General features: G+C 48.3%; 1 protein-coding gene across 1 annotated transcript; it reads left to right on the top strand.

Annotated features, from left to right (window-relative positions):
* Positions 1-17,798: 17,798 nt before the first annotated feature.
* LOC115073096 (mRNA decay activator protein ZFP36-like) lies at positions 17,799-21,409 on the top strand. Its single transcript, XM_029571258.1, has 2 exons — positions 17,799-17,955; positions 19,285-21,409. Exons 1-2 carry the CDS (start codon positions 17,920-17,922, stop codon positions 20,209-20,211), a joined length of 963 nt encoding a protein of 320 aa, XP_029427118.1. The 5' UTR covers positions 17,799-17,919; the 3' UTR covers positions 20,212-21,409.
* The last annotated feature ends 964 nt before the right edge of the window (positions 21,410-22,373 follow it).

Raw genomic sequence — 22,373 nt, 5'->3', positions numbered from 1 at the left:
CCCTCCCCATCACACCCAGGGATACTCTGGGACAGAGAGACACCATGCCAAGCCCCTCCCCATCACACCCAGGGATACTCTGGGACAGAGAGACACCATGCCAAGCCCCTCCCCATCACACCCAGGGATACTCTGGGACAGAGAGACACCATGCCAAGCCCTTCCCCATCACACCCAGGGATACTCTGGGACAGAGAGACACCATGCCAAGCCCCTCCCCATCACACCCAGGGATACTCTGGGACAGAGACACACCATGCCAAGCCCCTCCCCATCACACCCAGGGATACTCTGGGACAGAGACACACCATGCCAAGCCCCTCCCCATCACACCCAGGGATACTCTGGGACAGAGACACACCATGCCAAGCCCTTCCCCATCACACCCAGGGATACTCTGGGACAGAGAGACACCATGCCAAGCCCTTCCCCATCACACCCAGGGATACTCTGGGACAGAGAGACACCATGCCAAGCCCCTCCCCATCACACCCAGGGATACTCTGGGACAGAGACACACCATGCCAAGCCCTTCCCCATCACACCCAGGGATACTCTGGGACAGAGAGACACCATGCCAAGCCCTTCCCCATCACACCCAGGGATACTCTGGGACAGAGAGACACCATGCCAAGCCCCTCCCCATCACACCCAGGGATACTCTGGGACAGAGAGACACCATGCCAAGCCCCTCCCCATCACACCCAGGGATACTCTGGGACAGAGACACACCATGCCAAGCCCTTCCCCATCACACCAGGGATACTCTGGACAGAGAGACACCATGCCAAGCCCTTCCCCATCACACCCAGGGATACTCTGGGACAGAGAGACACCATGCCAAGCCCCTCCCCATCACACCCAGGGATACTCTGGGACAGAGAGACACCATGCCAAGCCCCTCCCCATCACACCCAGGGATACTCTGGGACAGAGAGACACCATGCCAAGCCCCTCCCCATCACACCCAGGGATACTCTGGGACAGAGACACACCATGCCAAGCCCCTCCCCATCACACACCAGGGATACTCTGGACAGAGAGACACCATGCCAAGCCCCTCCCCATCACACCCAGGGATACTCTGGGACAGAGACACACCATGCCAAGCCCCTCCCCATCACACCCAGGGATACTCTGGGACAGAGAGACACCATGCCAAGCCCCTCCCCATCACACCCAGGGATACTCTGGGACAGAGAGGACACCATGCCAAGCCCCTCCCCATCACACCCAGGGATACTCTGGGACAGAGAGACACCATGCCAAGCCCCTCCCCATCACACCAGGGATACTCTGGGACAGAGACACACCATGCCAAGCCCCTCCCCATCACACCCAGGGATACTCTGGGACAGAGACACACCATGCCAAGCCCCTCCCCATCACACCCAGGGATACTCTGGGACAGAGAGACACCATGCCAAGCCCCTCCCCATCACACCCAGGGATACTCTGGGACAGTTGCGCTATGAACATAAGACTTGCCATACTGGGTCAGACCAAGGGTCCATCAAGCCCAGCATCCTGTGTCCAACAGTGGCCAAGCCAGGTCACAAGTACCTGGCAGGATCCCAAGGGGTAGATAAGATTCCAAGCTGCTTATCCCAGGATAAGAAGTGGATTTCGGCAACTCTACCTTAGTAATGGATAATGGACTTTTCCCCCAGGAACTTATCCAAACCTTTTTTAAACAGCTACACTAATAGCTTTCACCACATCCTCTGGCAATGAATTCCAGAGCTTAATTATACGTTGAGTACAAAAATATTTTCTCTTATTAGTTTTAAATGTACTTTTTGAAAGCGTAAACAACTGATTAACATTTACTGGTTCCATGCCACTCGTTATTTTATAGACCTCTATCATATCTCCCCTCAGCCGTCTCTATGCTAAGCCTTCCCCATCACACGACAGACGGAGCAAAATTCAAGTTTATGGCACCTAGAGGCAGAAGATTAGGTGAGGGGTTTTTTTGTTCTCAGAAATCGGGGGGGGGGGGGGGGATGATCCCAGTTTTTTGGGCACCTTCAGATTTGCCTAGGTTAGATCCGCTGGGCTTGATACTAGGCTTCCTTTGTGCTGTCTGTGCCCTGCACAAGGCTGAGGTTACGTAAGATACTGTAACACCTTGCTCTTTGTTCCCAGGAGCTGGTATTACTCACCACATGTTGTTTTCTCTTCTCCGAGTGCATGCGGCACTGCTGGGCCAGTGATATCACCCTCATGTGATCCCTCCTCGCCGTCTCTAGGGTGTCAGGGCTTTATTCACCTGAGATGCCATGATGTCAGTTCCAGGCTGGCTGTGGTCCTGGGGTACCAGTAATACACCTGCATCACAGCCCAAGGCATGCAAGACGTCAGCTTCTCCCCCTCCCCACCATCAGGCTCTCTCTGTCTGTATTTCTCTGCTTCTGAGGTTCTCGCCCTGCTCATGTGGTTATTGGTTTTCCCAAAAGGTTAATGGATTGTGAGTCCTTTATGTGGACCAATCTAAGAACTCTGCAGAGGTTTTTGGTTTGTTTTTTGGGGTTTTTTTTTTTCAGCAATGCGCTCTGAAGAAGGGGGCCTCTCTGGATAATCCTTGGCTCGGTCCAGAGAATGGCAGCACTGCAGGCTTTCTGGGGGCCAGCCCGGTTGGGTGGCGGCAGCAGTGCCGCACACCACTGGGCAGAAGACCAGGCTTCCTTTCCAGGCCTGGCTTTCGTTGCCCAGGCCGGCCTGGGACGTGGGGATACTGCGGCGATGGCATTCACAGCCCTTGGAGGGACAGAATCTCAGCCACTGCGCAAACGCCGGACTTCCAACGTGTCGGCAGTGGGTTCTGGAGGGAGCGGAGGAAGCCCCAGGTTGTTGCAAATGATGGCCAGTTCTGAACTGGTTTGGAAATTCAGAGGAGCCAGCAGGAGCCTGTCGGACCACTCCAAAAAGAATCCAGGTTTTTGCGGGACCAACATATGGCATTCTTTATGCCAGATGGTCTACTGTAACTCATTATTCATCGCTCTCCCAGCCAGAGCTTTGCAGCAGGTATTTTAATGGGTCTTCGCGCCTGTGATCGTATAACCCCTGGCCCCTTCAATCCCTGCACGAGTTACCTGTAGAGTGGTGCATTGAGTTTAAAATTGTGATGTTTTGGTTCACAAATTGATAAACGCAACAATATTGCACCTTGGATTAATTACATTTTAAAGACCTATATACCCTCTCCAGCTCTTTGGTCCGTTATTACGTTACTGCCTGAAGTTTTTGCTTAGGCCATCTAGCAGGAGCCCGGGATCAGGCTTCCTCCATTGTAGGACCAGCACTATGGCAATGTCAGTATCATGACATGCAGCTGTACTTTTAGAAAGGCTATGAATGGGTTTTTTTTTTGGGGGGGTGGGGGTTAAGAGAGGGCTTTTGTAAGTTTGTGTCTGTATAGGTCTACCAGCGGTAGACCCAGCTTGATTTCAGGAAAGGAGCTTGTTTATTCTGTATTTTGCTCTTCCAGTGACATTTTATTGTAAACCCTCTCTCTTTGGAAGGTTATTTCTCAGGTAAACTCTCTATAGGTCTACCTGCTGAAAACCTAGCTTTATTTGACAAGAAACGAGCTTGTATTTCCATGTATTTTAGATTCTCCAATTATGTTCAGCATTTTTTAATGTAGCTTTTGTAGTCTTTCGGAAGGTTATTTCGCAGCTATTCCCTGGAGTCTCATCTTTACAATGATTCCCTCGGATGTGTGTTTTTTAGTGTGGTATTTTGACTGTTATGTATAGGTTTTATGTGATTCTTTATTGTTTTATTATGTGTGTTTCTATGTAATCCGCCTTGAATTCTAGATATGTGCAGAATATACATTTTTAAACAAATGGGATAAAAAGCATAACTCGGCCTGTCCGAAGCCAGCCCTCCCTCAGCATGGCCGATAGTCCGCACAGCTTTCCGCAACAAGGGGACTCTTAGCGACAGGCGGAGTGGAAGCAGTTCCCCAGGGTACATTTCGGTAGGAGAAGGAAAGTGTCAGGCACAAATCACGTTTTCAGCTCCATGCGCGCTACTTCCCAGCAAGAAAAGCTGGCAGAAAAAGCAGGCACAGACATCCGCAGTAAGCTTCGTGGTGGAGGCACGCTCTTAACTTCCACTTTGAAGCACAGAGCAAAAAAAAAAAAAAAAAAGTGCTCGCCGACTGCCCCAAAGTAGACTGTCAAAGAAATGTAAAAATGTATCCCTTAATGTCCTCTCGCCTTCCTCTGTCCTTGTCCCACCTCAGCCATCTGGTTCTGGAATCACAAACAAGGAACAGGGTAATACCAGCCCCCTGTTCCTCTGGGTTTCTAAAAAATAATAATAGTCATAATTTCCTTGCCTGGTTTCATTTTTAGCTGTCATAGAGCAACAGCTGCAGCAATTGTCCCCCCCTCCCTGCAGCACCCACATCTAAACGCCTTTGCACACAAATCCCCGTATGTCCCAGTCCACAGACACATGGACGTACATCCCTAACCGCAGCAGCCTTCTGAGAGGGCTGGAGTAACCTGCCCAGAGCAGCTGTGGTACGGCTGCATCAAGCTTCCAAGAAAGCTGGGGTAATCCGCAGGAGACGGTATGGATGCTACAAAACCCGGTGACAAGAAATAGGAGAGGTCCCAAATATTGAGCTAAATATAGGGCTGCAAGAAAACAAACAGACAAAGTGGAAGAGGCCAGCGCCTGCGACGGAATCTGACCCGGCTTGGCTCGGATATGGAAAAATCGGCAACAGGAATGGGGTCGAAAGGCCAAGCAAAGCTTGGGGCACAGCAGGCCACGACTTACCAGAAACCAAATGAGTAGGTGGCCAGGTACTGTCCAGCAAGGCCAAGGGGACCTAGATGTATAGACGCTTTGGCCATTGGCTTTACTGGTTTTGGTGACTGCTTGGATTGTTGTTGTGTGTTGGATTGGGTGGGGGGAAACTCGTTTATTCAACTGCATGGATTGCCGGAGAAGCCATGAGGAAGACCGCAAAGGCTGGCTTGGATAAAGAACAATATTCTTCAAATAGTCAAGCGTTTTGTGGTTGATAGCTGGGATATATCTTTGGCAATGTGAACCAGAATAACTGGGCTGACTGGATGGGCCTGGGTGTCTTTTTCTGCCATCACTCACACCCACATACATCTATCTCTGCACCCACATGCAGACTCAGGTGTGTGAGGGTGTAGATGTGGTTAGGTGTGTGTGGGTTTCATTCAGAGGGAGAGAGTGTGTGCGTGTGTCTGTGTGTGCTACTACCAGCACTATCTGTGTCACTAAAGCTTCTAAAAGAGAGATCAGCCCTTGCACATTCCAAATTCCACCCAAAGAGTAAAAAAGAAATCTCTCTGCTGAGCTGTGGCCTTCCTGCAGGGGGGTGAGGGCAGGCTGTTGGTACTGCGTAGTGAGTCCTGGCCCTGAGCCCTTCCTGTCACTCTGGAGACACTGGCCTGTGTATGAATGTTGTGCATCTGCAGGGATTTCTCCCCTCTGACTGTGGAAAATCTTATTCATTCAGCCTTGGAGATGGATAGCATTCCTTCCTAAGATTAGCAAAGCTGGGATGGGAGGATCCAGGCCCTGACCTACTTTGTGCAGGCGGCATATCCTTACCAACACAGTCCCGCATTTTCAGAGACCCAGGACAGTCATCCAAAGAGGCAGGGAGATGGAAGCAGGCCGCCTCCTCTGCTGTGATTGAGACTGGTTTTTCTCATAAGTTATAACATGTGGCCCAAGCTCTGGACATAGTTCTGCTGGCCAGCTGCAGTGCCCCTCACTCTCTCTTACTTTCCTGCCAACACACACACATACACACACACGCTTGCTAGCCATCTCCCATTCTCTTGCCTCCTAGGTGAATCACAATTCCCTCACCCACAAATAAACACTCTTGCTAACCAGCCGTAGTCCACTCTGCACCCCCTATTCATCTTACATAGAGCCAGAGACACAGTAGCCCTCCACCACCCTACCCTACATAGTTTTTGCTAGCCAGCTGCATGCCCCTCCCCCCCCCCCCAAAAAAAAAACCCTCTTCCTTGCTTTACAGGTCAATTCCCACTCATAAGGAGCCCTGGTGTTCAGTGCAAGCTGTCCCTGCTATTTCGTTTCACGTGGGCTGCAGACCTCCCACACAGGGAAATGATACAGGGCCTAAAGCTCACACAGGCAGTAGCATAGGTTGAGGAGATAGTTCCTGTGTTGGAGATCTTATCAGGTTTTGCTCAGTTTGTGTCAGGGTTGTGAGGCAGGAGAGAGGTGCGGAGCAGAGTGAGAGAGAGAGTGTGTGTGTGTGTGTGTGTGTGTGTGCATGCGTGCCTACAGCCCTCCACCAAGCTCTATGGGGAGCGGATGCTTTGTACGATGCTGAGTGCAGTGTTGGCATGAGTTATGTAATATTGTTTTCTGTTCCCACAGTGAAATGCTATATTTATGGGGTTCTTATAGGTGGAGCAATGTCCTGGGTTCTCATACTGCACCTGTGCAGGCCCGGCTGTCCTTTTTTGAGCCCAGTACACTGCATTTGAATGCTGAAACGCACACACATACACAGGCCGGGCACTAGCGGGTGTGCAAACCGTGCGGCTCCATGGGGCGGCTGCAAAGAAGAGGCCCAGCAGGGTCCCCCATGGCTGAAGAAACAAAAGTGAGAAAGAGGCACCAGTGGGGCCGCCGGCAAAGCCTATCCCACCAGCGACTGAAGCAAGAAAAGGGCGAGAGAGAGACCCTTGGCATGCTGACAGCCTAAGGAACAAAGGCAAGAGAAACCCACTCCACCGGTGGCCAAAGGAATAAAGGCTAGCCCTGGTGTGAGTGTGTGTTAAAGAATGTGTGTATATGAGAGAGAGAGGAGAAAGTTTGTGCACCCCCCACCCCCACTAATCCACAACAGTCTCAGAGTAACAGGAAATCAAAAGTTCCCAAGTATGGAGAGCAGGACATTTTTTTATTCTTATTTGTTTTAATCATTGAGTGTTATTTGTCTAAAGTGTATGTTGTTAAAATTATTGGGGTTTGAGAAAAATTGTATATGAGCTATAATATTCTGTTCATCAGCTGTTTTGAAATCTTTTATTAGTGTGGTTTTACCATTATGATTTACATTTCTTGATTTTATTGTTGGACATTGTATGAGACATAGTGATATTTCTCATGTGCCTGAGTCAGTGTGGGCAACTGAGAATGATCCGTATGGTAAAGTGCAGAGTATAGATTCTGTGAAAATCCAATTGAAAGCAGGTTATATGGGCCCTAAGCGTAGTCAGTACCCTTTATCTAGAGAAGCACAAGAAGGAATCAAGCCAGAAATTGCATCTCTTTTGAAACATGGGATAATAGAGCCTAGTGGTTCGCCATTTAATACCCCTTTGTTCCCAATTTTGAAACCTTCAGGGAAATGGAGATTAGTGCAAGACTTACGTGCACTTAATGAAATGGTAGTGGTAGAGTATCCGAATGTTACAAATCCAGCTACTATTTTACAAGTTCCATTGTTGCACTGTATACAGAGGGCCAGGTTCACTCAGGCCTTTCTCCGATTCTGTGTCTGTGGGGAAAATGCTTAGTGAATGACCCCCAGCATTTGTTGCAGTTTCCAGTTTTTGTCTGCATGTTTCTAGTTATACTTTATGGTGGCTTTGGAGTATTTGGTGATAGTCTGTGTTTTGCAATTGTGGCTGAGGTGAGGTGTTCAGATAAAATGTAGTTTGTGTAGGAATCTCTAGCAGTTTGGCTTATTTTGTTTTCCTAATAGGAACAGCATTGGTGTTTTAGGGTCTAGTGTCATATTTGTATTGTTGTTGCCTTCTTATAGCTAGGGTTGTTACTGTTTGAGTCCTGGCAGTTAGTGCTGTTTTGGTATGGAAGGTTTACTATTTTGTAATTCAGTTTACTTGTGGCTTTCTGAGGGCCAAGTCCATACCTAGCATTCATTACAAGAGACCTAATATCATATGGGTTCCAAGTGTCTTTTTTTGCAAGGCTTTCTGATTGGCACCACAGCAGTGCATGTAAATATGACATACATGTTTTTGTTGTAAGTGATATTTTTAGTTCAAAAGACTGAATTTTGAATGTCCTTTTTCATTTAAAATCTGTTATAAATGCATAACTTTTAATTGTCTGTACAGAGGGGAGGGCAGGGTACAAGGCTGTAAGGTTCTCCTAGGGCACCTAATATTCTTGCACCAGCCCTCATTGGAAAAAAATTAAAAATTGAGCATTAAAAAAAACCCAGAACGAGAAGGGGGCAGCATAGTCATTGTACAAATAGGGTAGCAAAACTGCTAGCACCAGCTCTGCACACTGGTTGACCATTTTAAAGGAAAGCTACAACTGTCATGTCGTACATCATGGACCAATAAGAACATAAGAAACTGCCATGCTGGGTCAGACCAAGGGTCATTCAAGCCCAGCATCCTGTTTCCAACAGAGGCCAAACCAGGCCACAAGAACCTGGCAATTACCTAAACACTAAGAAGATCCCATGCTACCGATGCAATTAAAAGCAGTGGCTATTCCCTAAGTAAAATTGATTAATAGCCATTAATGGACTTCTCCTCCAAGAACTTATCCAAACCTTTTTTGAACCCAGCTACACTAACTGCACTAACCACATCCTCTGGCAACAAATTCCAGAGCTTTATTGTGCGTTGAGTGAAAAAGAATTTTCTCCGATTAGTCTTAAATGTGCTACTTGCTAACTTCATGGAATGCCCCCTGGGCCTTCTATTATTCGAAAGTGTAAATAACCGAGTCACATCTATTCGTTCAAGACCTCTCATGATCTTAAAGACCTCTATCATATCCCCCTCAGCCGTCTCTTCTCCAAGCTGAACAGCCCTAACCTCTTCCGCCTTTCCTCATAGGGAAGCTGTTCTATCCCCTTTATCATTTTGGTTGTCCTTCTCTGTACCTTCTCCATCGCAACTATATCTTTTTTGAGATGCGGCAACCAGAATTGTACACAGAATTCAAGGTGCGGTCTCACTATGGAGCGATACAGAGGCATTATGACATTTTCCGTTTTATTAACCATTCCCTTCCTAATAATTCAAAAAAAGTAAACAGAATGTTAGGAATTATTAGGAAGGGAATGGTTAATAGAACGGAAAATGTCATAATGTCTCTGCTGCAGCACACTGAGCTGACGTTTTTAAAGTATTATCCACTATGATGCCTAGATCTTTTATTGGGTGCTTGCTCCTAATATGGAATCTAACATTGTGTAACTACAGCAAGGGTTATTTTTCCCTATATGCAACACCTTGCACTTATCCACATTAAATTTCATCTGCCATTTGGTTGCCCAATCTTCCAGTCTTGCAAGGTCCTCCTGCAATTTATCACAGTCCGCTTGTGATTTAACTACTCTGAATAAATTTGTATCATCCGCAAATTTTATAACCTCACTCGTATTCCTTTCCAGATCATTTATAAATATATTGAAAAGCACCGGTCCAAGTACAGATCCCTGAGGCACTCCACTGTTTACCCTTTTCCACTGTGTTTCCTGTCTTTTAACCAGTTTGTAATCCATGAAAGGACATCGCCTCCTATCCCATGACTTTAGTTTTCTTAGAAGCCTCTCATGAGGGACTTTGTCAAATGCCTTCTGAAAATCCAAATACACCACATCTACTGGTTCATCATTATCCAGCATGCATCTGATGTCACATGTGATCCATATTGTGTCGTCATAGTTCCCCAGAGCAGTGTGGACAAGAATTGCAGCTCCCCTTTCCAGTTCACTTTTAATCTGTCATTAATTCTATACTTAGTACAAAGCATAAGAACAAAACTTCTAATTCCAGTTTCCTGCTGCAGTGTGCTGAGGTCAGCACTTGCGCAAGTCCAGCGGGAGGTATGAATCAGAGCCGCATGTTCCTGCCTGTCCCAGGGAGCAGAGAAAATGAGATCCAGGCCCAGCCAGAGCAGATCCAGGACATTCCAGCGCTCCAGGGGCCTGCACCAAAAGCTTTTCTCTCTGTCTGTGCTCATGATACCACCGCAGGCACCCACCATTCATCTGTCACACGGCCCAGATCCTTCATTCTCTGCACCCCAGTCCTAAAGTGTCACACGGAGCCCAGACCCTCCATTCTCTGCCCCCAATCCTAGGGGGTCACACGGAGCCCAGACCCTCCATTCTCTGCCCCCAATCCTAGGGGGTCACACGGCGCCCAAACCCTCCATTCCTTGCCCCCAATCCTAGGGGGTCACACGGAGCTGAAACTCTCCATTCTCTGAGGTGTCGCACTGCCAGATGCTGCATTCTCTGTGCTCCTGACATTTGGCTGTCACACAAAGCTGAAGTACTGTATTCACTGCACTCCTGATACTAAGATGTCGGACTGAGTCAGGACACTGCATTCTCTAGGATGTCGCACGGAGCCCAGACCCTCCGTTCTCTGCATCCCAATCGTAGGGTATCATATGGTGCCACAATACTTCATTCTGTGCATCCCAATTCCAGGGAGCCCAGACCCTCCATTCTCTGGGTGTGTCCCATAGCCGAGATGCTCCTTTCTCTGACCTCCTGATCTTGGGGTGTCACCCAGAGCTGAAATACTGTATTCTCTGCACTCTGTGATGCCAGGGTATCTGACTGAGTCAGGACATTGTCTTCCGAATCCTAAGGTGTCAAGCAGAGCTGAGGCACTCCGAAGTCCCTGGGGTCTCTCGGAATTGAGACATTCCACTCTTACCACTGTCAGTTCTAGGGTCTGGAAAGGGTTCTAGCTGTTTTCTGACATTCTTAGGGATGCAAGTATTAGTTACCCCTGAAGTAATCTAAGCAGGAGTTCAACTACCATAGTTTCTGCCAACTTAATAGGAAACTTGCTATCCATTCTCTGAGCAGAAGTGAGTCTGGAGTAGTTATGTTTTTTCAGTGATATTACATGTCAATGCTGGTAAAATCTGGTATTTCAGGGTTAATTCTGTCATTTCAGGCAGGGAAAGGAGTGGAGCTGCCCAGAGCTATGGAGACGAGAGATAACATTACACTGCTATGGGTTACTAAGGGAGAGGCAGAAGCAAACAGTGAGAGAGTTATTGCTGCCGGGGCCTTGAATCCACAGCACCAGCACAGCCAAGCCCCTTTTCAGCCAAATGAAGAGTACTCCTGCTTTGAAACCTTTGAAACACCAACCAAATACTCCTGATTTCGGTGAATTATGGGGAGCACACTGGATTTGATACTCTGGCGCTGTACTCTGTTGGAAGCGCCCTGTGTTTCATACTTTGTGGTGCAGTAATCTGCTGGTAATTTCCTGGATTTGGTACTCGGTGTAATAGTTTGATTAGTGCTATGGATCTGGTACTCTGATGAGTAATAATCCAGTGGTCAAATCCTCAATCTGATATTCTGGGGTTCAGTGATCCGATAATAATGACCTAGATTTATATTTTGGTGTCCATTATGGGACCGGAGAGCAGGAGGGCCATAGATCTCACTGGTGCGCAACCATAAAGCTATCGGGAACAGGCTTCCCTTTGGCCTAGGTATTTGCTGCCTTCAACAGGCCCTGGGCCATGGCTTGTGTCTAAATGCAGGCCTGATAGTGATAGCGCCCTGGGATTGATATGCAGTTGTGCACTAATCTCTCTCTCCCGCCGCTGTACAGTTCTGTAAAAGCTGAATCCTAACATTGAGGGACAGCAATGGAGGTTTCTGTCTTTCTCCTGCCCCCTCGTCCCCCCCCCCATAGGAGCTAAAACCCAGTGGAAATGTTCTAAAAAAAAACCCAAACAAACAAAACAAAAACCAGTATCAGCTCAGTGACCTGGTAAAAAGTCATTGCTGCTAAGCTCTGACTCAGCTCTGCATTAGGAATCAGAACAGAACCTTTTCCTGGCAATCTTTCAGACTTTCAGTTTCCTTCAGGATACTGTTTCTTACTGGGGTTGAACTGGCAGGGGACAGAGTGGTCTCGGTTTCATTTCACAGACCCAACGGGAGGGTCCCAGTCTGAAGGAGAGCTGCGGTTGCCCCCTTGTGATAAGGATAAAATGTCTGCTGTCTCCAGTGGGAGAGCTACGGGCTATAACTTTATATTAAGGATAAAATCTCACTGTCCCTCCTTGCACAGCCTGCACTGTATAACCTGGTATTATGGATCATTTCCCCCACCCTTGCTTTCCCTGTTATGTAAATTATGCTATATAACTTTATATTAAGTTTATACCCCCAAAAAAACAAAATTATGGTTACATAAAACTAAACTTTTATCCTAAACTACTTAGATTTCAATTTGAATAATAACTCTCCTGGGGTGATGAGATTCTTTGCCAGAGGATATAATTTTAAGGATAAAACACCTTCTCCTTTTGCTGTCTCTGAACCATGATTTGGGTTCATATAACTTTATATTAAGGACTGAACAGTCCCATTGGCTTCAATAAGCGAGTTACACTGCAGACCTTTAGTAAGTAGAGATGAACCATCTGCTCCCTTTGCCACCTCCTACAGGCACATTACGCTGTTTCGGATAAGATGTCTGTTTTTCTGCGCCGGTTGCATAGAAAGGACAGGGATTGTCACGCTGCGGCACTAGGACTGCTTGAAATTCGCTTTCTCTCAATCTGCAAGGGTGGAAGGTTCTCCAGACCAGGACGAGGTTTCAGAAGAGCCGTTCTGAGTCACCCATCGTACAGGGTGGCGTCAGGTCCCTGAATGGAGAGCAGTGATTCTCCGCCGGGTTTACACCTTGGCGGAACGAGAAACGAGAACAATTAGACGGGTACAGGGGAAATTTTTTCAAGGCCTTGAGGAGTGACGGGAACAGGCCCACTGCCTGTGTGGAGTGAGTCAGCAGAGTGGGGAGCTGAGGACACAATCTCGGCTCAAGAACCTCGAGCTGGAAACAGTCTGAGACTTGTTTTATTTCAGTAACTTCCTGGCAGCTTGTGACAATCATCCTCTCTCTTGTGACAGTTCTAGTCAATACTAGATTGTCGGGAAGGTTGGTTGCTTTGTGGATAGGAAGATTTGCAGCAGGATGGCCATTCCTGATGCACTAGAAAAAAAAGAAGGCAGAATGACCTGAGTAAGCTTGAAGAGTGGTCAATAGGATTTAATGTAAAAGTGTGTAGAGTCATGAATTTCAAACACCCAATACTGATATGACCCACACAGGAAAGGGATTTTGGGGTGATCACATTTCATGATCTCATGGAAGCAACACAGAGTATCAAGGCAGTGCCCAGATCCAGAGGGATTCCAGCGTGCATAGGGAATCCCATAGCCAGCAGAGAAATGGAGATGATGATGTCTCTGTACAGGTCATGGTTGAGACCTCAGCTAGAAGAATGGTGCAGAGTCTGTAGCAAAAGCTGGGCCCTATGAACTGAGATTTAAGACTCTAACTATGTAAACCCTAAAGGAGAGGAGAGAAGGAAAGCCATGATAGCAGGGTTCAAATACCTCAGAAATATAAAGAATGCACAAGCTGCACTTTCAGTGGCAAGGAAATTCCAGAAGGAGGGATCAGTAAATAGCTAAAAGGGGCTCCACTCAGGAGTAACACTAAGGAATATTTCTGCCCGGAGAGGGCGGTGGATGAATGGATGGGGGCAGGGGGCACAGACTGTACAAAACAAGTACAGAGGCTTAGTGGAGAAGTGAGAGGTAAAACCCAGGACAGAGCTGCTCCCGTACCCAGATCAGAGAGGAAGCTTTTTGTCCAGTCCTGGTTTGTGAGCTACATCACCGTGCATTGTGGTATTTGTAGTCCCTGCTTCCACTAATTGAAATGGATAGGAAAGTCAAAGATACAAATCCATTGCGTTTAAATAAAACAATTTACCTTTTTATTGGACTAGCTTAATGTATTTCTTGATGTGCTTTCGGGAGTGAGACTCCCTTCCTCAGGTCCAAACAGAATGAGCAAAAAATGACATTGCCAAGTGAATCATGCAATACGTTGCAATGGCGGCAGGAAGAGGGAAGATAAAGCTTTGATGCGTGGGTGAATTAAAAACATCTTTATTAAATACTTTTATGTTAGTATTGAAATGTTCACTAAGAAATCAAAATACCCAGGAAAGGAAAGAGGCTTATTGATATCAGGTTTGGAAAAAAATCTGAGGAAGTGCAGTTTGACCCCAGGCCATTTCCAACCCCTCTCTTACTGAGAGGTAATGGCAGGCCTGATGTGACCGGGTGTGCATACCGTGCATTTGCACGGGGCGGCACACCCAAGGGAGGTGGAGAGCCGGTGGCAGCAGGAGAGGCCGCAGGGCCACCGTCAGCCAAAGAAGGAGAGAGGCTGCAAGCGGAGAGGGCCTTGTTCCATTTGCATGTGTGTGTGCATGCCCACACACGCTTACACACAGCTTCCGTTCCCCCCCCCCCCCCCCCCCCCCCGAATCTGGAAGGCCAGTGGACCGTACAGCCATAAGACATCAGGAGGCTCTGTGTGTATGTGGGTGAGTGACAGAGCATGAGAGCCTGTGTGTTTGTGCATGTGTGTCTGTGTGAGAGACTGTGTATATGTTTGTGTGTCATTGAGAGCCCAGGTGTCACATATAGGCTCTCACAAACACACACACACACACACATAATGTAACTGTGAGGGAGAGGGGTGTGTGTGAGAGAAGGAATGTGTTATTGTCTAGTGTGTGTGAGAGAGAAGATAAAATTCGGGTGTCCCTACTCCCCCAATCTCAGGGTGACTGGAAATCAGAAGATCACAGGTATGGAGAGCAGGAGATTTTTTTTAATCTTTATTTGTTTTATTGGGTGTAATTTGATAATTCTGCTCTTTCGAAATATTGATTTTTTTGGGAGGGAATAGAACATTTTTTAATTATTGGATTTTTTATTCATCAGATGTTTTTAAATATTTTATTGTTTGGGAAATTTTGGATATTCTATTCATTAATTGTTTGAAATATTTATTCTTTTTATGAATATGATTTTACTATTATGATTGATGTTTTATGTTTCTTGATTTTATTATTTAATGTTTTATGAAGAATGGTAATGTTTTTGATTTTTCCATTGTTGCTCTGCATGTAGATAGAGGCTGGCTTGTTGTGGGTTGCAGTTCAATTCTTCTCAAAATGTTTCTGTTTATTCTTTCTGATCTCGTTATTTGGTGAGGGTTTGTCTGTGTTCTGCATGTGTGACCGAGGTGAGGTATTTTGTTGGCATGTAATTTCTGTGAAGGGATATATAGCAGCCTGGTTTCCTAATAAGAGTTTTATTGGTGTTCTAGGGCCTTGTGTAATGTGTGCAGTGTTGCCTTTTCATAGATAAGGTTGTTAGGGGGTTTTTTCCTATGGGAGGTTTACTACATTGTAATGGTAATTCCACTTATTCATAGCTTTCTGAGGGCCAAGCTCACACCCAATACGCATTACAAAAAGGTCTAATTCCATAGGAGTTCCAAGTTACTTTTTTGCAGTTTTCTGGTTGGCACCACAGAAGTGCATGTAAATATAATATGCATGTAGTAAGTGTTATTTTTGCCTGAGCAGACTGTACTTTTGAATGTTCTTTTTCATGTAAAATGTATTATAAATGCATAATTTAATTGTGTTGTGTCTGTAAAGGATGTGTGGGTGGGGGGTAGCATGTGTGCAAGGCTGTAAGGCTTGCCTAGGGTGCCTAATACTCTTCCCTAGCCATGGGTTCTGGGGTGAGGTGTGTGTCAGTTTTTAAAAATATACAAGTACATTTTGAAAGGCCCGTGCACGCAAATAACGGGGTTTACGAGCGGGGCCAGGCCTTCCACGTGCCGCGCGCATTTTACAACAGGCCCGGCCATGCGTGTAAACCCCGGTACATGCCAAAGGGGGTGGGCCGTGGACGGGGTCTGGATAGGGCAGGGGGCAGGCCGAGACAGCGCCATTCGACACTGTCCCAGGGAAGCACGTACCAGCAGCCAGCAGGTGTGCGCAGATTACTTCTGCTCCAGAGGAGCAGTAAATTCTGAAATAAAACATTTTTGGGTTAGTTAGATTATGTTTAGGTGGCAGGGAGGAGAGGGGTAGAGGGAGGAAGGTTAGGTAGGGGGGTAGGGAAGTTCCCTCCCAGTCCGCTTCTTAATTGGAGCAGACTGGGAGGGAACTGGGGGAGGCCTGATTGCGTCACCGCACATATTTAGAGTAAATTGCCCCCCTGCGCGCACGACCATCGGATTTTATAAAATCGTCCGTGTGCACACGCTGCTTTTAAAATTGGGCTTTATTTGATGGGCCCGGGCCCGGGTCAGACACTGAAGGAATTGGTGGGGGGGGGCAGCACAGTAACTTTTCGCACAGGGCCACAAAAAAGCTAGCACCAACGCTGGGTAATGGTGACTCTGCTCAGTGAAAGCTAATCAGAGATGCTGGACCACTGCTGCTAATAAAACAGGACCTCTTATATAGTAAAACATAGCAAATGCTGGCAGATAACGACCAAATTGGCCCATCTCAGTCTGCCCAGTTGAGATCTGGCCATGTGACGTAGATGTGCCTCTCCCCGCTATCTTTTACCTGTTCTCACAACCCTCCATAACTGTCCCAGTCATGCCCAAAATCCGCCACAGTGGTGCTCTCCATCCCAGGCCTTGTCATCTTTGTACTTTGTACAAAACTGTCTCCTCGCCTCTAGGGCATGCATATTAAGGTCCTTCAGCTTCATCTTCTATGGTTTTTGGTGCAGACCCCAAACCGCTTTGGTTGCTTCTAGCTTTTCTCTATCCTTTCTGAGATGTGGCCACCAGAAGAGAACAGAGTGTTCTGGATGAGGCCTCACCAATGACCTGTAAAGTGGCGCTATTTCGCACTTCGTTCTGCTGGCTATTCCACTCCCTATGCACCTCAGCATCTCTCTGGCCACCGCTTTCACTACCTTCAGCTCATCAGGTGCGATCGCCCTGAAGTCTCTCTCCTGGCCTGGGCCCATCAGCTCTTCACGCTACCCCTCGGATTTCTCTGCACCCCAAATGCATGGCTGCACTTTTTTTTTTTTTTTGCATTGAATCTTAACTGCTAAGGGTCCCACCACTCCTTGAGCTTTCTTAGATGACTCCTCATTGTGTCTACTCCCTCTGGGGTGAGCATTGTGTTGCAGATTTTTGTGTCCTCTGTAAACTTAACAAAGATATTGAACAGACTCAGCCTGAGGACCGGCCACTAATCACCTTTCTATCCTCGGTCTGCAGTCAGGCTGACGGGATTCGGGCAGAAAGTTGTGTAAGGGGGGGGGGGGGGGGGGGAAGTACCCTGTTAGTTTGTTTACAGAAGGCAGTTACGTAGAAAGGACTTGATTAGCCTTTATAGGGGGCAGGGGTGGGGGAAATACCGAGTGACAGGATCTTAGTTAACCGGTGATGGGAAGCCGAGGCGCCCTCTGCTGGCGGAAAAGAAATGCGCTGGAGCTTAGAGGCGGCGGAAAAAGGGAGAGAGAGAGTTGTCAGTGTTTCTGCAGGGGCTCTAAGGATAAGGGGGAGAGCACCCGTGTCAGGCACAAAAAGGGCTTATTTTAGCGTAGGTCGTGTGCTGTGCTCTGTGAGAACGGCCGCAGTTATTACAGGAATCTGAGCCCCTGAGGGGAATGGGGACTCCTCATGTTTATGACAGCAGGAAAAGGCGCTTTCTGCAGCCGGGGCTGTATCTCCCGTAACAGCGACGAGAAATCTAGAAATGGGCGATCTTTCCTGGCCCCCCTCCCCTCCCGCGGATCGCCCGGTTACTGATTTACTGCCCGGGCTGCTAGGAAGGGTGAGGTCATAGCTGGGGGAGGGGAGGGGCGGATCCTGTGGGGGGGGAGGGGGCGGGGCGTTCCGGAGCCCTTCGCACGCTATAAAGGAGGAGGCATGGGTCACCACCGAGAAAGACGGGGAGCCCCGATCCGAGCTTGAGACTAGAAGAGACGGACGAAAAGCCAGCGCCCGGGCGCCCCTCGCACTGACCGCAGCCATGTCTTCCATGCTGGATATACACACGATCTTCGAGGTAAGAGAGCGGAGATTGACCCTTAGCCCCCAGACGGACTGTCTCCGCTGATGTGGGAGCCGGAACCGGGGCTTGTCGCATCCTCTGGACCCTTTTCCCCCTTTGCTCCTTCGCATAAAACGTGTTCGGTGCTTGCAGGCCGGGACTCCGATCGCCACGAAACGATATTTTCCCCACACGTGGCTTCTTCTCTTGCTCCAGCACCTTCCCGATCTTTTTGGCCCCATGGTGGGGATTTTTATTTATTGTGCTGGACAGGATTTGTTTTGGAAGGTGTGGTGGGAAAGCACGCCCTGTTTGCAAAGTCTTCATTCAGCCTACTTTCGAGGGAACTTTTTAAATTTAAAAACTTTAAATACTCCGAGAAGGGGATCCTGATTGTGCAAACGTTTCCAGAGTTGTCATTCTTAGTACTGCCAAAAGAAGGGAGGTCAGTGGAGAGACAGGAAAGAAGTACGGACAAGAGAGGAGAGAAACGGGGAGGGATCCTGGGAATGTGGAGCAACAGAATGAGCAGGGAGGGTTTGGCTGCCTGTAAGCTCAGAGTTCAGGAACTGCCCTTGCCAGCACAGCAGCTGAAGGAACTGTAATAACTCTCTCCTTCTCTCACTTCCTTGTATCCCACCCTTCCCATGTCTCTCCCTGTCTCTGATCCCTTCACATCACCAGCCCCACCTTCCTGTTTCCCCTTTCTGTTCCTCTCTCTGACGCCCTCGTCCTATTCCCCGTTTCCCCTTCTGACTTCTCTCCAGCCTTTTGCTTTGTTTTTCTTTCCTGCCCTTTGTCCTATCTTCCTTCCAACAATCCCCTTCATGCCTGCCCACTAAAGGGTTCACTTAAAACAGGAGTGAAATAGACTAAAACAAGAAACCACATTGCTGTAGCTGCTCCTTCCTGTGCTCTAGCCTGGCCCAGGGAGTTCTCCTCCTCCCCCCTCCCCTCCCAGCCTGACCCAGGGAGTTCTTCTCCCTCCCTCTGGCACTGGAGATCAGCCCTGTGTGACACAAGAGGCTTACAGGAAACACTGACCTTTCTTCTCTGTTCTTCACTTCCCTCGGGCATCAGTGCTGTTACCAGGGAAATATTAATTAAGAAAAAAAACAAGTCAGAATGGCATTGTGAAATCCTGATACATAATTAAACTTTAAAGCAGATGAGTGATCCGGGTGCCTCCCAGCAGGAAACCAGCAATCAGGGAACCGGTCTCTCCTCATTCCTGGTGCAGCACTTATGCAGCTAGGACCCAGCAGCCGCATGCTAGCGTGGTGTCGGAAGTGCTATGGGCCTGCGCTGGCTTCCCCTCCTCAATCTTTCCTTTACCTTTTGCAGAACCTCCGGAATCTAAGCCTGCTGGAGGACCCCGAAGCTTTATCGGAGAAGAGCGTCAGCGACTACCAGCGCCGGCGCTCGTCCTGCGGCACACAGCCGGCAGTTGGCAAGCAGTACAGCAGCAGCAGCAGCAGCAGCGGGAGCAGCAGCCGGGAGCAACTGCTGGACCTGCCCTGGCCCCAGCAAAATCCCTGGAGCCTTGCCCCGAGCTCATGCCGGCTTCCCTTCCGCACCGACCGATCCCTGAGTCTGACCGAAAGTGCCATGGGCAGCTATGGCAGCAGCAGGGCACAAGTGCCCCCTCCTCCAGGATTTCCACCTCTGAAGCCGGCTGTGCCCGTCCTCTCCAGCCGCTACAAGACAGAGTTGTGCCGGACCTTCTCGGAGACGGGCAAATGCAAGTATGGCAGCAAGTGCCAGTTTGCCCACGGCTTCCAGGAGCTGCGCACCCTGAGCCGTCACCCCAAGTACAAGACGGAGCTGTGCCACAAGTTCTACCTGTACGGGGAGTGCCCATACGGCTCCCGCTGCAACTTCATCCATTACCCCGAAGAGAGAGGGTTCCCGCTGCCCCACCATTTGCGCCAGAGCCTCAGCTTCTCGGGGGTACCAGGCATCCTCGAGCCCTCCAGCTCCCCACCCCCTGCTGATCTCCCAGGGGGTCCTGGCTGCTGCAACTGCCGTTATGCCAAGGCCAGCAGCAGGCTCTCCCCCGCCGCCGCACAGTGCCAGCTGCCAGCCACTGACTTCCTCCCGCAGCAGCCCATGCCCCGCAGCTCCTCGGCCAGCTCCTTATCCGACCAGGACTGTTACAGCAGCTCTAGCAGCCTGAGCGGCTCGGAGTCTCCAGTCTTTGAGCCCACAGGCGGCCACGGCAGCGGCAGCAAACGGCTGCCCATCTTCAACCGGCTCTCTGTGTCTGACTGAGGGGGGGGTGCCTTCCCTAGAGAGCTGACACACACATACATTCACACACACACACACACACATGCTTGGTTTGCACAACTGAAGCCCCGTGTTCACAGAGACTGTTCAAAGACAGAGGGTTCAACCTATGCTGTGTGGCCCCGTTAAAGCCACTGCTGCCGTAGGGCGAGCCAAGGGGATCCTATCTCGGTGCCTTCTACACAAAATGCCAAATTGAAGCCAAAGACGCTTGGCATTTGGGTTTAAATGTTGGGAAGAAGCCGGATTCACCCCTGGCATTTTCCCCTAAATGCTAGCTGTGGTGTCTTATCCATGTAAAACATCCAGGAGCTGCCTGGTACCAGGCCTTAGGTAGAGGAAGCCAGCCTGGACCGGGAGAGTCGTGGATTTATGTAGCAGGGTTTAGCCCGCTGAGTTGTGCTGGGCACCTGTCACTGGCACTCAGGGACATGCTAGTGCTGGGGGCATTGCTGTGAAAATGGGACTATTTGGGGGGGGGGGAGGGAAGGATGGGTGGGTTAGGGGGTGACCTTCCTCCAATCCTGGCAGTGCCTGTGGAGAGGAGAGGGCGTTACAAAATATGTTGTCTGCTCTCTGGTGCTGCCCCCCCTCCCCCTAAGGGCAGTTGGCTGGATCCAAGTCCTGGGGGGGGGGAGGTATTAAAAGGGCACAGAGGAGCAGGGGAGAGCCACCAGTCGGGACCTTTCTGCTCGCGTGCAGTCTTCTTGCTGAGATGAACTCAGGCCTACGTGTCCTGCACAGATGCCAACGTGCAAAATTGCATGGCTGGATCACACGCGTGCGAGCGGGCCACAGCTGAGGCACAGGCTCACCCACGTGCCAGCGAGAAAGCTCCACCAGAGAGGCCCTGTCAGCAGCCACTGGCTAAAATTCCCTAAATTAATTTTAACAGTGGAGAAAGGAGGGAATGTGAACCCCACCCCTACTCCTCCAATCAGCAATGGAAATTTTAAACTACTAATCACACCCAGCTTCTTTCTAATGCAAATGTTTACCTGTAATGTATATTTATGTAACCTATTTATTCAGAAGAAAAAAGTTTTATATATATTTATCTTTTTGTAATATTTCAAAATAATATATTTTTTTGTGTAAAAGTGATGAGCTCTGTATGTCCTGAAATGTTCAGACTCTCCTTCATGCGATAATTTCAAATAAAAGTGCAATGTAATGGGAAGTGTCTGCAGAGTACTATTATTATCCCATCAGTGTACACAGCACTGTACAGTATAGTCACTGGGCAGGCCTTATTACTTACAAAGCACCATCACAATTTATTTATTTACACTTATTTAGAAGATTGGGGGCAGTTTACAGCATTAAAAACATACTTAATAAGTTAAAACAAGACATATAAACCAGAGCATGGAAACAGCATATAACTTACATATATGCACTATAGAATCATTTGGTATCAAAAGCTGTGGTGAAAAGCAGGGTTGTTAGGGCTTTTTTGGATATTTTAGCATCTGTCATTACTCTTAGTAACTCTAGTTCCAAAGTCTCAGGCCCTCCATGGAGAGATTGCTCTCAGTCACAGGGCAATGATTAGTCCTCATAAAGCACAAAGATTACTAATTATAAAGTGCCATCAGTGTACACTGCACTAGACACTCTCAGGGTAGTGATTAGTCCTCATGAAGCACAGAAATTACTACTCAAAGCACTGTCAGTGTACACAGAGCTGTACAGAAGGCTGTGATTATAAAGTACCATTGGTGTATATTGCTGTACAGTCACAGGGTCAGGATTATTATTCATACAGCACCGTTCATGTACACAGCACTGGACTGAGCATTGTGCTAATTACTTATGTAGAGTTGTTAATGTAGACAACACTCTACAGTCACAGATTGATTAGTGTACACAGCACTGTACAGTCATAGCTGTAATTATAAAAGACCATTAGTGCACATAGCAGTAAAGATAGGATTTGCTCACACTGGGGGATGAATGTCCCCCTCTTAACTCTTCACACTAACAAATCCCGAAGTGCTGTCCGCCTAGGAATTTGCCAGGTTCTTGTGACCTGGCTTGGCCACTGTTGGAAACAGGATGCGGGGCTTGATGGACCCTTGGTCTGACCCAGTATGGCAACTTCTTATGTTCTTATGGGTGCCTCCCTGCTCCCTGTTCCCTTG

Source organism: Rhinatrema bivittatum, chromosome 11, assembly GCF_901001135.1.
Source record: "Rhinatrema bivittatum chromosome 11, aRhiBiv1.1, whole genome shotgun sequence".
In the NCBI taxonomy this organism is placed as follows: Eukaryota; Metazoa; Chordata; class Amphibia; order Gymnophiona; family Rhinatrematidae; genus Rhinatrema; species Rhinatrema bivittatum.
Note: the sequence above shows the minus strand (reverse complement) of the source record. Positions and strands in the feature narration are given on the sequence as shown.

What these genes read in the sequence shown, in the direction of transcription:
- LOC115073096 (XM_029571258.1), top strand. Translation starts at nt 17,920, where the DNA reads ATGTCTTCCATGCTGGATATACACACGATCTTCGAG. An exon ending in ATATACACACGATCTTCGAG is followed by an intron (nt 17,956 to 19,284) that starts GTAAGAGAGCGG and finishes TACCTTTTGCAG; the next exon opens with AACCTCCGGAATCTAAGCCT.